Below are 14413 nucleotides of genomic sequence, written 5' to 3'. Positions count from 1 at the left end.
GTGTGTGTGTTATCCTTGAGGACACACCCACTGCTTATAGTACGACTTTACTTCACTTCAAGCCCTCCACATTGCAGCCAGCTCGCGCGCACACACACACAGACACACACACTGAGGACACACTGGTGAGTCTCATTCATCCAGATCTTCTTCAGAACTAAGAAACAACTAATCTTCTGCACACATTCATAGTTTAATTTTGTAGAAAGACAATGATGCACAATAAGTATAAAGGATTGTTATGTTAAACTTTTTGTCCAGTGCGCACAGAGTCCAAGGGAATTCAGTTTGAACGTTTCTTTTTCTTTTCTTTTTTTTATGCGCAGCATAGTGGAGGAGCGAGAGACCATGACTGAAGAAACAGCCGACAGGACCCCCGCTACAGCCGCGGCTCCAGATAAAGGGACTCCTGAGGAACAGGCTCAACCGAGGGAGAAATGGGCCAACAATATGGAATTCATCCTGTCCATGGCTGGGGAAATCATTGGCCTTGGAAATATTTGGCGTTTCCCGTATCTATGCTACACGAACGGAGGAGGTGAGGGGGACTGAGATAGGAGGATCATGTTTCTTTGCACATCTGTGCATAAATGCATGCACATTGGAATGGTTATGCATGCATAGTTACAGGCATTTTTAGGTTTGTATGTCTTTGTGTGCTTATGCACCATATATTTGTGTATATGCATGCATATGTATTTTTCTTTTAACTATTGTTACGAATTCAATCCAGAAGTACTGCTGAGGTACCACGGAATGTCTGCATATCTGTACACAAATGTACAAATTGGATTGTCTGTGTGGGCTGCAAAGATTGAGGTAGTCAAACATAAGGCACATGGGCCAAAGCCGGCTGCAAAGAGGCTCATTCTGGCCCAGGAAACAACCGGGCAAATTGAAAAAAAATTGCAAAGAAACTATTGACTTTTTAACAGTTTGTCAGGGTGAGTTTGTGAAAACATACATGGAAAACGATGCAGAATTCTCCACTTACAGAAGTTTTACTTACATTTTACAGAATTTTGCACCAGAAACTATAATTAAAATTGGCTTTATGTTGAGATTGTAGTAATCTTTGTGCTGATTGTGAAACATTTGGCAAAAACAAACAAACACGACAAACAAAAAGTTAAACATTTATATAGACCCTGATTTAGAGTAATGAATACAATGATAAAAAGGTAAAAAAGAAAAAAAAACAGTATTCAGAGATAATTTCAACTGTGGTATTAATCAAATATAACTTGGCAACTATCTCAATGCTGTTTGATGTAATTTATGAAAGGTTGTGTTTAGTTTCAACATAAGCAAACTTTCTTATTCCATCATAAATTCTGAGAAGTCTGGCCTGAAAATTGATCTGTAATATGGTTTATAACTATGTAAGCATCATCCTTATTTACTCCCTCTTTAAACCAATACTTAAGTTTTATTGTCAGTCCTCAGTAGCAACTTCTATGCTTATAAGTGTCTTTATTTTTAGGTGTTTTCCTCATCCCCTACGTTATATTCCTCATATTCTGTGGCATCCCCGTGTTCTTCCTTGAGACGGCCTTGGGGCAGTACACCAGCGAGGGAGGGGTGACCGCCTGGAGGAAGATATGCCCGATGTTTGAGGGTAAAAACAACAACAACAACAACAACAACAAAAAAACAAGGCTCACACAGATTTCTGTGGAGTTATGTAAGAACCATCCAGATCACAGGAAACAAGCACATATTTGTCACTCTGCAAATGAACTTTACAGTCCACACGCAGAGGATATTAAGAGTGCAAAGTTAAATCAGATTGGTAAATTTAATATTGCATTACCTCTGGAGGAACAGCAGTTTTGTTTGTCCACCATCAGGCTTGTTTTTACCACTGATAGAACTGTGCAAATGAAGATATTATGAATCACATTTTTATGGGAGTAAGCACTTTATTGATAGTTGACATCAAACTGAAATAGATGTGAGTAGACATGAGCCTTCCATTGCTCCAGTCTGGGAACCAGATCTGCACCGTTTGATATGTTAGTATTGCCTCACACAGAAATGAGTCAGCAGCCACAAACGCCCACTCACCATGTGAAAAACCTATTTTTCTTGCAGGACTGGGGATTGCGTCCCAAGTGATTGTCACGTATCTGAACATTTACTACATTGTTGTCTTGGCCTGGGCCCTCTTTTACCTGATTAACTCCTTCATAAACCCGCTGCCCTGGTCCACATGTGCCAACTGGTGGAATACTGGTAAGCGCCTCCTCGTGAGTGAAAAACGCAGCCTGTTTAAACACATCTGTATTTCATTAGCTGTGTGCGGATTGCTTCTTTTTTTGCGACAGATTTTGGAGCAAGTTCCTCAACATGTTTTGGTTTTTTTTTCTTCACATTTTGAAGTTTGCAGCATTAATCTCACTGTTGCATTTCCGTCCTCAATCCTTTAGATATGTGCCACGATCGGGCGAGCCTGTATGCAAACCCCCACTTGTTTCAGCCGGGGTCCAACTGGTCCTTCCTGAACAACTTCACTTCAACCGACTACTTTGATAATACCAGTTACATGTGAGTTACATCGCTTTTGTCATTGTATACACATGCTGACAGCTCAGGAAGACGTCTCCATCAATCTCAGGTCTTCCATTACTGAGTTATTGCCATACTTTATACCTCATGTGCTTACATTTGTTACTTTGATTGAAACTAAAGGTGTCAGTTGCTGGCTTGGGACAGTTTAGGTCAGGGGTGTCAAACATAAGGCCTGTGTGCGAAATGAGGCAGTGCAATTTGGCCAAACCACCAAGCAAATTATACAAATTTCAAGAAAAACATTGACAAATTTCAATAATGATGCCATGAATGCTATCAAACTAGCCTCAAAGCCATGTTGTCAGGGTGAGTTTGTAAAAAATATGCATAATGCAACAGACCTCGGACATATTTTATTTATTTTTTGGGGAATTTTACTGTATTTTGCACCAGAAGGTTTCATTTAGATTGGCTTGATGTTGAGATTGTAGTAATTGTCAGATTTTATGAACATAAAACTCTTTCATCATGTATACTCTGCACCACAACCAAGAAAAAAAATACAAAGTTAAAGTTCAAAGGTTACTATAGCACTATGTAAGCCATGTAACAAAAAAAAAAGTACTTTGAAAAATACACTAATTAAATCTAAAGTACCTGTTAGCTTCGATTCTATCAAATGCAGAGTTTATTAGAATATGTAATAAACAAATATTTCACAGAAAGCATGTTCTCCACACACACTCCTACACCAATTAGCCACAATTGCGGATTTTTGTACCTGCAGAAAACTCGTGTGTCCACAGGAAGAACATGCAAATTGTCAAAGGTTCTTGCCACTACACCACCGTGCAGCCCTGCCAATAACAATATCCACAATTATTCCCAATGCATTCAAATGATAGCAATACTTCATTAATAATAATACTTAACCATATTAGTAAATATTGGTTGGTTGGTTTCAATACCTTTACATATTCCTTTTGTATTTTCAGCGGAGGATCATTTTTCGGTGTGAGTTCGCCGGAGAAGGAGTTCTTTGAGTGAGGAAAACGACACACTCGCACGTTCTTTGTCTTGGAATATGATGGCACTTTAAAAGATCCATTGTCTTCTTGAAGTTGTCTTTGGAGACATTCTTCTACAATAGCTCTTAATGATTTCCAGCTACCCAGAGGTCATCCTCACCCACAGAGTAAACATGGTGTTAATGGTGAATATAAAAGGTGACCTAAAGCCCACTGAGCTGCGATATTGTCTATATTGATGGCAGCGCCTTACGACTTATTGAGTATTGAGAACTCACTCTACATTTTTTTTCAAAGTCAGCAGCTGCAAAGAAGCAGTATGTTTGACTTCTTTCTTGTGATTTCCACAGGAAAATTGAATAATGTATATATCCATGTTCTGCCTACTGTTATATTGATCCATTTTGTTGTATTTGCAGAGGATATCTGTATGTATGTCTTCTCTCATGCGTCCTCACAACAGTTTCCGTGTGATGAGGATGTCCGATGAAATGTCTTTTGCTAAAATACACTGGGATCTGGCTCTGTGTCTCCTGGCTGCCTGGATTATATGTTACTTCTGCATCTGGAAGGGGATCAAAACCACCGGAAAGGTGAGTACTATATCAGAAGGACATTGTACCGTAGCGCAGGTCAGTTGTGCTCACCAATTTCCTCTCATCTGAGATAAGATTGCTGAATTGATTTAATTTGCTGTATGCTTGGTCATGCTTCACCACTTTAACGTTAGTAAAGCCGACTGCTGACGTAATTACTTCCATTGGAGACAAGTCAGAGATGCAGGTATCTGAGAAATTCACATATGATTTCTCGCCATATTTAATGCAAATCTTTAAATTGCTGATTATTCCTAAATTATCCAGATGTTTCTTGGATACTATAGAAATGCGTTGTGTTTGTGTGCTTTAACCAGCATGCTACATTTTCATCTAAGCACTTTTTTTCTGTTACACACACATAACTTGCTTCCCTCACATCCTAAAATTGCATTGTTACCACATTGTTTAGAAAGAATTTAGCCCTTAAAATTTTCCCCCAAAACATACAGTTTTAATTTAACTTGTTTTTGTTCCAGAGATTTCAGTTTGCTTGATGCTCGTGAGCCCCCCCATTTTGAACTGGGTTTGTTGTTTTCAGTTGGTTGCTTGGTTTTGCAGACTATTTTTTTAGTCGACAAGATACCAGCACATCTGCATGTTACTACCTGAGAACAAAAACAACAGTAAACACGGTAAAACAGCTGCTGATTTGCATCGTGGAACGTTTAGTGGCTGAAGAACTATTTTGGTTTGTGGGTTTTTTTCCCAGCAAGCGGTGGAGATCCAGTCTGTGTTCATACATTGGGTGTGCCATAAGAAAATCACTGTATCATTATGCAATTAATGTGTTCATAGGTGGTGTACTTCACTGCTACTTTCCCCTACCTGATGCTCTTCATCATCTTCATCCGTGGAGTGACGCTCCCAGGAGCTGCGGAAGGCCTGAGATATTACCTCCAACCTGACTTCAGCAAGCTTGCTGATGCAGATGTGAGTGACTCATCTGTCATGCGTTTGTCAACACATCCCCCTCTCTGTTAGATTCTTTTCTGCACTAACAGGATGAATGCTCGTCCTGTTATCGTCAGCCCCTCTGCTTTCTGAGTTTTTTTTCTCCTTGACTCTTGTTTCCGGGCTCAAGCCAGAGAAGAGAGAGAAGCAAACAGGAGAAGCAAACCAAAATCCCACTCAGTTTGATAAAGTAATCCTCCCCCTTGAGCATGAAACACCATCATCACACAGAGGACGTCAAACACAATTTGAGGGTGTATTTATCTTACAGCAAGCCACTGTGGCCTTTTTGACCTCAGTATCGTGTATCGTGTTTACAGCTTCTGCGATTACATTCTTGTTCGTCAGTTGTTTTCATAATTAGAAACTGAAAATACTGTTTTCCTTACTTCACCACGAAGGTATTCAAAGTGTTCCTTCATCTTATTGCTCCTCTTCACCTCCCCCGGCTTCGCCTTCTTCCTTCACAGCAGGACACAGGCTTCACAAGTTAACAGTTATCACTGGAGGGTTAACTGGAGGGCGTGCTGGGGTACGAGTAGGGGGCTGTTCCCTCTTCTCATGTACACATGTGTATGTATCTGTTTGCGTAAATTAATATGTCTCCTTTGGAGCCTCCTCATATTTGCTTTTCTGTTTAATCCCTGCCGTTTTTTTAACACGACTCTGCTGTTGCAATCTCATTCTGATGGGTCCTGCAACCCAATTAAATGATCTTATCACCTCACATCTGTCTGACTCATATAAGCGCTCATCCATCTTGGGAGTCTCGTTATGTTGGGAAAAATCTGTGCGATTGTTACTGAATGCACTTGAAAAGGCCATGCGGCTGATAGGAAAGATTTATGCAATGCCAGATGCTCTCAGATCGGCGCAAACTTTTGTTTGTGAATCTTGCCTCAGCAATGCGAGAGTCTGTTTTTGCTTCAGCTGCACAGGAAATCGTAATTGAGTGCTGGATTGCATCTGGAGTATGCTTTATTGAGCGAATGTGCCTCCTTTTGTGTCCATGTGTCAGTGTGCGTGTGATCATGTCTGTGCGGAGTGGTCGCAAGGGGACTTCAAAATAAACACATGCCTACAGAGACACAAAACAGTTGCCTCTTTGTCCGGGCTAAAATGTGAAGATTCTTGCCAAAAAGCTCAAGCTTCCATCTCTGACCCGGGGCTGGGAATATGTCAGGCCCGCCATGGGGCCGGAGTAAGGGGGGCGCCTGTATATTGCCTTGGAGCTGTGCCAGGCCTTCAACTTGAGTGTGTTAGACTGAGTTGTGGGGCTACTAATGCTAACCAGATGGCGTAAGGACGAGGCGCTTGTAAACGAGCAAGTCTGCAAACAAACCTGCCAACAACTCCAGATGTGAACGTGTGTGCACTCACCTAACACGGGGAAGTCCAAAAACTACAATCATGTTGTGTCAACACACAAACAGACGTTGCAACTGCATGCTTTGTCTTAACTAGTATGACCTCCTGATGTTTTCTTTTCCACAAAAGATGTTAAAAACGGCTGTTGTAGACCATTGATGATTAAAGGTGTAACCTTTCTTTCCCTCAGGTGTGGTACAATGCAGCAAGTCAGGTCTTCTTCTCCTATGCTGTGTGTCAGGGGGTCCTAACGGCTCTGGGGAGCTACAACAAATACAACAACAACTGCTACAGGTCTGTGCCTTCCTATTCCCAAAGTCCTTGCATGTAGGGATATTTACATTTGTGTCCTCTGCAACACTTTGTCTCCTTGTTGTGTTGCAGGGACTGCTTAGCACTGTGTTGCCTGAACAGTGCCACCAGTATATTTGCAGGCTTTGCCGTCTTCTCAGTGCTGGGGTTCATGGCACATGATCTTAATGTCCCTGTAGAGGAGGTTGTGAGTGCTGGTAAGTCAATAACACGATTTGTTCTACATGACGGCTTTACATTTTACACTTTTTCCTTTGAGATTTGGGACTGGTCACTGTGAGCATCAGCTGCAGCCCCTCGTGACCCAGAATTAGATAAAGCGAAATAGAAAATGGATGAAAGAATAATGGTAGGAACTCCATATCTATCAAAAAAAATTCGGTGTTAATCTTTTTTTATGCATCAAGGCCTTCAAAATTCCCTCTGTCCACAAGATGGCATCTTATGTTTAGAATTGGCTGAAGGCTTGTACTTGTACAGTGACTGTAAACAATAGTACTCCTAATAACAATTCTGGTCTTATAAAGTCTTATTGATATTGGCTTTATGGGGGGTTGTTTTGTTTAAGAAGTGTGGTTCACACTATAAATGTGTCTATTGATTGCAATCCCTGCTTTAGACACACTAAATTATGTGTCTTTGTGGGAAAACAGTTTAAAGTCCTCAGTGTTTTTGAAGCTTTGCTTTCAGAGTTCGGGGTTGAGATGACTCAGAGTCTCAGGAATGAATCTGGGTCAGATTTATAGCACATTTAAGTTTAACTCTTTGTGTGTCCGTTTTCCACTCGAGTTGCTGGATTCTGGATACAACCTTGAGATTTCAGGGGTATCTTTTGAGGTGAACCGCTTTGAATCCTTGGTGAGTGTGCGTTGAAAACACAATCCTTTTCCACAGGTCCTGGTTTAGCCTTTATCGTCTACCCTAGGGCTCTGTCAATGCTTCCTGGTGCGTCGTTCTGGGCTGTGCTCTTCTTCTTCATGCTGCTTTTACTGGGCCTGGACACTCAGGTTTGTATGGAAAATGCAGGCGATGCATCACATTTTGGAGCGACTCCACATTAAAATTCTGAATAAGCAAATGTTTATTAATGTTGTCACAGTTTGTGTGTGTGGAAAGCCTGGCCACCGCCATCACAGACCTGTTTCCCCGTCAGCTGAGGAGGCCGAGGGCAAGAGAGACACTGGTCCTGGTCATTGCTGTTATTTGCTTCCTGCTGGGCCTGCCACTCGTTTCTCAGGTAAGCTGCATCAGCACTCATTGTTCGAATAAATTTTTTATGCAGTATTCATGGAAAAGTCAACCTTACAAACTGTATTCCCATAACATTCTACATATTCTGTTTGGTCAGTGTTTCCTTTATGAATACCATTTAAATGTCCTGCAAAACTGTGAGTGACAGAAACCGAAGGAATTAGACGATTGCATTACAAAACAAGAGTTACTCTGTGATTCTGATTGCTGTGTCTCTGCTTTTGTTCCATGCTTTCCCGATTTATATTCAGGGTGGACTAGTCCTCTTCTATCTGGTTGACACTTATGGTGTCAGTGGAGTCGTTCTCCTCATCATTGCTTGTTTTGAGACCATTGTCATTGGCTGGGTGTACGGTACGTCACTGACTCCCTTTAAGGTTTTGATGAGTTCATCTATTTATTCTCTTTGTTACCACTTAGAAAAGTGATGCAGCCTCTCAGGTTTTTTTAAATCCAGTAAATTAGCTCAAAATGAATATGATGGTAGTTACCTCCATGAAATATAAACTAAATATGGTTTGGCTGTGGTTAGTCTCACTCCCTCTGATGAATCCTTTTTACCGCAGGAGGGGATAAAATCTATCTTCCTCTCACAGTGATTAAAGCCAATTCGCCAACAGACTGGATTAAACACTTTGAATAAATGTTTTCCAAAACTTGAGTATGTTGGACTCCAAAGTCACTCCTACACTTTCAATTTTAATAAGGGCCTGTCGTCAAGTGTTTTTACATTCTGATAGATTATTTCTAAGGGATGTCAAGATGGAAAGACGACAAAAACAACCATTAGAAGGATGCCGGTTAAAGGCTTGGTGAGTCTTTATTTACAGCCTGCAAGAGTCACAACTGTTGCACAACCTGTTTTACTGCTTATTTTATAACACTACCTTTGCATTACATTCAGATGTAATGATGATTTAAGTTCTACTCATTCCTTTTTTTCTTCACTTTTTCTGGTCGAATTTCAAAAGGAAGAAGGCATGCTGGAAAATCGTTTTTTGTTTTTGTTTTGTTTTTTTAATCATTGAGGTATGTGGGTGGTGGTAGTAATTGTCTCACCCAGCTTTCTTAAAATACATGTTTTTCTGGGTTGGTAGCAGAGATCACAAAAGCCTGGGACTGTCTTCTCTCAGGTTGTGAGGAGAAATAATCAATGCAACATTTTTCAAAAATCTACAGTAGACCTAGGAATCTGCTCATTGCTATGATTTTTTAAGGCTCCTGCTTTTGTCTGTTGGTGAGAGTTTGTGTGTCTGCCAGTGTTTGCCTTCGCTGTAATTTTTTTGGCAACTCAGAGATCAGAGAGTGGGTGCAGGCAATCTGGGAGAACCCAAAAAGGTTGGAAATCACACATCTGTATAGACGATGCTTTAGCATTTTGGATTTTGTTTTCAACACATTCAGTATTTAGGTTTTCTTACTATTGGTTCAGGGTAATTTGCAAGAAATAAGACGATGTACTGTTATGTACTATACTCAGTTTGAGGATGAAGGTCAGTGAAGGTCAGAGCTTGTGCCTGGTCATGAGGATTGGGACTCCACCTGCTGTTCAGAAACTGGGAATAGCAATAATTATTAAAAAAAAAAAAAGAGTGATGGCTTTCTCATCCTTCTGTGTTTTCCAAATATTGTGTTCATGCGCTTAATTTTCTGTTTCTACAACCCCCCCCCCCCACACACACACAAATAGCCCCTCTTCTCACCTTCTTCTGCCACCATATTAAATGAGTCTTCAGTGCTTTCATCACTTCCTACACCTTCATTATCAGGAGTATTACTGGATAAATGAGATCGTGTGGGTGGAGAATTCCTCCACTCTCACAGATTCCTCTTTCACTAAAATTGCAACTCTCTGAGCATCTTTACTGTGCAGATGCAGGCCTATTTCTAGTAATGGCATATCACTGGCATATATATTGCAAGGTCCTTAGAGATGATCCCAAAACCCTCTATACTGCATATTTGATCAATTTCTGTGTGAAATACAGTTTCAATTTCAAAAGTATGTCATCTTTGGGGTCCTGCACAGTAAAGGGATGTAGATGGAGATATGGCTCCGTTTCTGCAGCTGTTTCCTTTCCCTACGGTGAGAGTTTTGTTTTGTGTGTCTGCCTCTTCAGAGCTGGTTTCAGTTTTCAGTTACTTCCTCACCTTCATTGGTACAACACCGCTCAGTGCAAGTTCTTTGAAAGCTGATCATTTGTGAAGCTGCGTCTGGTTCCCCAGATAAATGTGGCAGTTTGCAAAATTCAATGTGGATGTGGTTCAGTCCTGCAGGTTGTGTAATTTCTTCAGTGTCATATGAGTTTCCTCCTGTGATCGACTCTCCTTTTTCTAACAGCTGAAGGTTTCAGCTCACTTTTTCTTCATCTCCTCTGCTTCTCATTAGCCCACATTACATTGGTTGCAGAGAATACCCAATTTCCTGTGTTTGCTGAGTGCTGTTGTTGTTTCTAATTAACACAAGTTAATGTCCATCAACATGGACTATTGCAACTTGCCTTCTTTCTCCTTGTGTTTTTTTTTTCCCCGTTTATTATGGGGGGTGGGGGGGTGGGAAATCATGATAAAAAAAAAAAGGGGGATAAAACAGGGATAAAACTCACTGGTTTTATTTAATAAACATTTGAAAAATTTGTATTTTAAGTGTGACAGAGGCAGGTTGCTACATAAAGATTCACAGTAAGTTCACAGAAGAAGCATCTACATGCTTCACATCTCCAAATACTTAATTTTATTGATTCAAACCTTATTTAATCAGGTTGGCCATTAATAACAAATTCCTATTTAGTGCCAATTGGCAAGGCCCTTTTGGATCCCGCTATGTTTCCTAAAAGCTGTCAACAATGGTATCTTGGCACAGATTGCGACATTGTTAAACCATTAATGCCAAATTAAACATGTGGATGAGATGATGGACTTCTGATGACCCCAGAAGGGAGCAGCCAAAGCATCTCTGTTACGGATATGTGTGGACGTCTGGGCTTCAACTAAGGATTACTTCTTGACATGAGATACATGAGGGTGTGGCGAATATCTAAAGATCCTCTGTGAGTCGATTAAGGCCTCAATTCAACTGACTGGCTTAATTGCCAGTAAAAGACATGATAATTCACTGTCATATTTTTTAGGGTCCTTAGCTTTTATTCTTGAGGGTCATGAAACCATTCAAGCATTTGTGCTTGGAACAGCTTGTTACTTATAGAGATACATTTATCTCTCGCAAGGTCTTTTATGCCGTCGTTACCTGAGTAACATCACATTGAGAATATCAGAAAATGCATTTGAACACCAAAAACAGATGCTTGTTTATTTTACTGTTTGGAGAAACTTGAGTAATTCCGCAAGCACAGGGAGAAGATGCAAACCCTACTGGATAGTCTATATCATGTGCCTAACGTGTAAAGTATCAAATAAAAAAAGATATAAATGCAGTACTTACAAATGTAGATGTTTATCTTTCTCACAGATTAAATATGGCATGCCACAAGGATCATTTTTAGGGCCCTTTCTCTTTCTAATTTGTATGAATCCTTTCGCTATATTATCAGTCAACTTTTCCATTCTCATGCGTCTTTTGCGATTTTGTAAATTCTGAGTTGATATGTTGTGTAGTTTAGGTGGCTGTTATCAACAATTGTTAGTTTTCTCTGCTTGTGGATCTGTTATCCTAACCCTAACCCTGTTATTTTCTTTCAATTTTCATTCAGATAATGTTTTTTGTTGAGGAGAGATTTCATATAAGCCCCCTTGGGCTTTTTTCTTCTCCTGCAGTTATTTTTCATCTTCTTTAAATTCTGTAGTATAATTCTTATTTTGTGCCAATAAAGAAAAATGAAAGTAGATGCACCTTCTTTTATTAGTTTAATTCAGGCTCACGTCTGTAAGATCATGACAAAACATTCCAACTTGAAATAATTGATCTCATTATGTTGTCAGTCAGTAGCTTGTTGGGTTTGACTGTTTTTTGTTTGACTGATCGGTGCCTGCTGTTTCTTTGGTGCTTTGCAGGCGCGGACCGTTTCTTAGACAACATTGAGGACATGATCGGATACCGTCCATTCCCTGTGATGAAGTACTGCTGGTTGTTTGTAACGCCGCTCATCTGCATGGTGAGTTTTTCACAATGGGGCCACATCTCACTTATCTGATCTATTTATTTACCTTGCGCCTACGTTTCACTGTCATGCCGCTCTCCGCTTTAATGCGAATATATTCATTTGAATTCATTAGCTTCTGATGTATGAGGAGTATATTTCATTTGAGCTCATTATGGTTTCATTACGGTCGAGTACATACTATATGAGAGTGCTGCCTGTACTTTAAATGTGGATTTGTGTTGTCAAATGCTCTGCGATGTCGACATGATCAGTACTAAAAATCAAGTGTTTTTATTTACTTGGGCCACTTTTCCTCATCATAGCAAATTATTTTATGAAATCGAAGTAAACTGTGCTGTACATTGTTGGAAATCCAGAGAGAATTATCTTTTAAGCCTGCAATTCCCCGGGATGCCGGGGAATGCCGCTGTCTTTAGCTTGTAAAGGCCCATCCTGTTCACTGCCTTCGTTACGCCACACAGGAAGTAGTTGGTATAAATCTTAAGCAACTGCAGAGCCAAATACGTCGGCTAGTAGCTGAAATTAGAGGTTAAAAAAACATCCATCCATCCATCCAACATGCAAATTCCAAACAGAAAGGCCCATGACTTTCTAACTGTGAGACGAGCCACTACCCCACTGTGTAGCAGCCTTACATTCACAACATGACCATGGATATATAATATATTTATTTATTTTTTTTTATTATTTGACTTTTTTTCCCCTCTTCTCTAGTTTACTGCACAGTACTCCCTGACCAAAACAGACGATCCCTTCATGGTGAACGGTTACGTAGTCGGCTCCTGGTCCCGCATAGTGGGCTTCATACTTATTAGCATTCCGCTCATATGCATCCCAGTATTCTTTCTGGTCACTCTGCATAGGGTAAGTGAACTCTTCTTCTTGATAAGACATTCTTGTAGGTCTAAGGTGAGGGAATAGGGCAGAGGTGAGCATTCCTGGTCCTGGGATGTCATTGTCCTGCATGTTTTGTATCATCGTGAAGCTGCAGAAAGCCTGATGACAGGCCACTCATTGCAATCAGGTCTGGTAAAGCAGAGACACATTGAAACCGTGCAGGACTGTGGCCCTCCAGGACCAGCAGTTATGTAAGTAGCAGCTATGAATGAGTTTAGAGTAAGTCTGCAGGACATGGGTGTAAGTAGTCCAACATACATTGGAAGATCTTATATCAAAGATTTCTTTTAAAAATTACTAAGATGATTTTCCCCCAATTCTCAGAATGCTAATGAGATGACCAGACCTTCCAGTGACCTGCGTCAGGCTCAACCCCACAAACCGCTGCTCACACTGTGTGGACGTGTCATCTTCAAGGCCCAGGCGCCGTCAAAGAGGAGTGTGGAGGAAACAAATGAAAAGATGATGATGGATGAATCCAGCAAGGTTTGATATTTGCTGATCCTTCACTTAAATCAAAACTTTAAAAAAAATCATATATAGCATTTCATATTTTTGTATACATTTGTTTTAATCTTTGTGGATGTTTTATTTTTGCATATAAATACTAATGTAAAAGGTCTGCACCTGTATATTGCATGTTTACTTGTTAGTCTGTAATCCTGCAGAAAGTTACAGACCTAAAAATAAAAGCGCTTCATTATCTTTTTAAAGGAGCTTAAAAGGAGTTTGATCCACACATGAATTGATTGAATTGTATATAAACATTAATCTTCATGTTAGCCCAAAATTGATATGTACAACCAAATATTATGTCCTCTTTATTTTGTTTTTGTTTTTTTCAATAAGCCTGGTGCCTACGTTACCCAAAGTCAACTGGCTTCACTTCAGGCAAAAAAACAACAAAAAAAACACTTTTATCACATGAAATCATTCTTATTTGATGTGAATTTGACATAGATTGAATTTTCTGCAAAAATGAGTTTTTAATTGCCATTTCCCCGCCATTTTTTATTTCTTTTTTAGTCTGCTCATGTCAATGAATGTTGCATTTGAACAAAAATGTATGTTTGACATGAAATGTTAAAGATTCAAATCCAGTCTACTTAATTTGTTTGTCCTATTGTCAACTGGATTTCACAGGTTTCTGTTTCAAAAGCTTTGAAGTTTTGTTCTTATATCTTGTCCGGTCCAAAGTGATCCACCATATACTTTTCAGTAAAATGTCAATGTGATAAACATCCTGGTGCAATGTGTCTTTTCGATTCCACCCTCATTGATTTCTGACCAGAGGGTAAACATTCAATACAAGTCAATACAAGCATCCGTCCAATAAATTAAACTCATTTTATTTGCATTGCAAAAATGACAAACT

General features: G+C 39.9%; 1 protein-coding gene across 1 annotated transcript; it reads left to right on the top strand.

Annotated features, from left to right (window-relative positions):
* Nucleotides 1-73: 73 nt before the first annotated feature.
* Nucleotides 74-14413, top strand: LOC308127112 (sodium- and chloride-dependent GABA transporter 2-like). The gene is made up of 16 exons (XM_080491901.1): nt 74-125; nt 327-538; nt 1484-1618; nt 2095-2235; nt 2430-2547; nt 3507-3554; nt 4003-4132; nt 4934-5068; nt 6648-6751; nt 6842-6966; nt 7664-7776; nt 7869-8006; nt 8272-8374; nt 12032-12132; nt 12856-13005; nt 13363-14413. The coding sequence occupies exons 2-16, from the start codon at nt 349-351 to the stop codon at nt 13528-13530; spliced, it is 1899 nt and encodes a 632-aa protein (XP_080348027.1). The 5' UTR covers nt 74-125; nt 327-348; the 3' UTR covers nt 13531-14413.

The sequence above is a fragment of the Lipophrys pholis genome, assembly GCF_963383615.2.
Source record: "Lipophrys pholis genome assembly, chromosome: 22".
In the NCBI taxonomy this organism is placed as follows: Eukaryota; Metazoa; Chordata; class Actinopteri; order Blenniiformes; family Blenniidae; genus Lipophrys; species Lipophrys pholis.
This window is presented reverse-complemented; position numbering and strand designations above follow the sequence as displayed.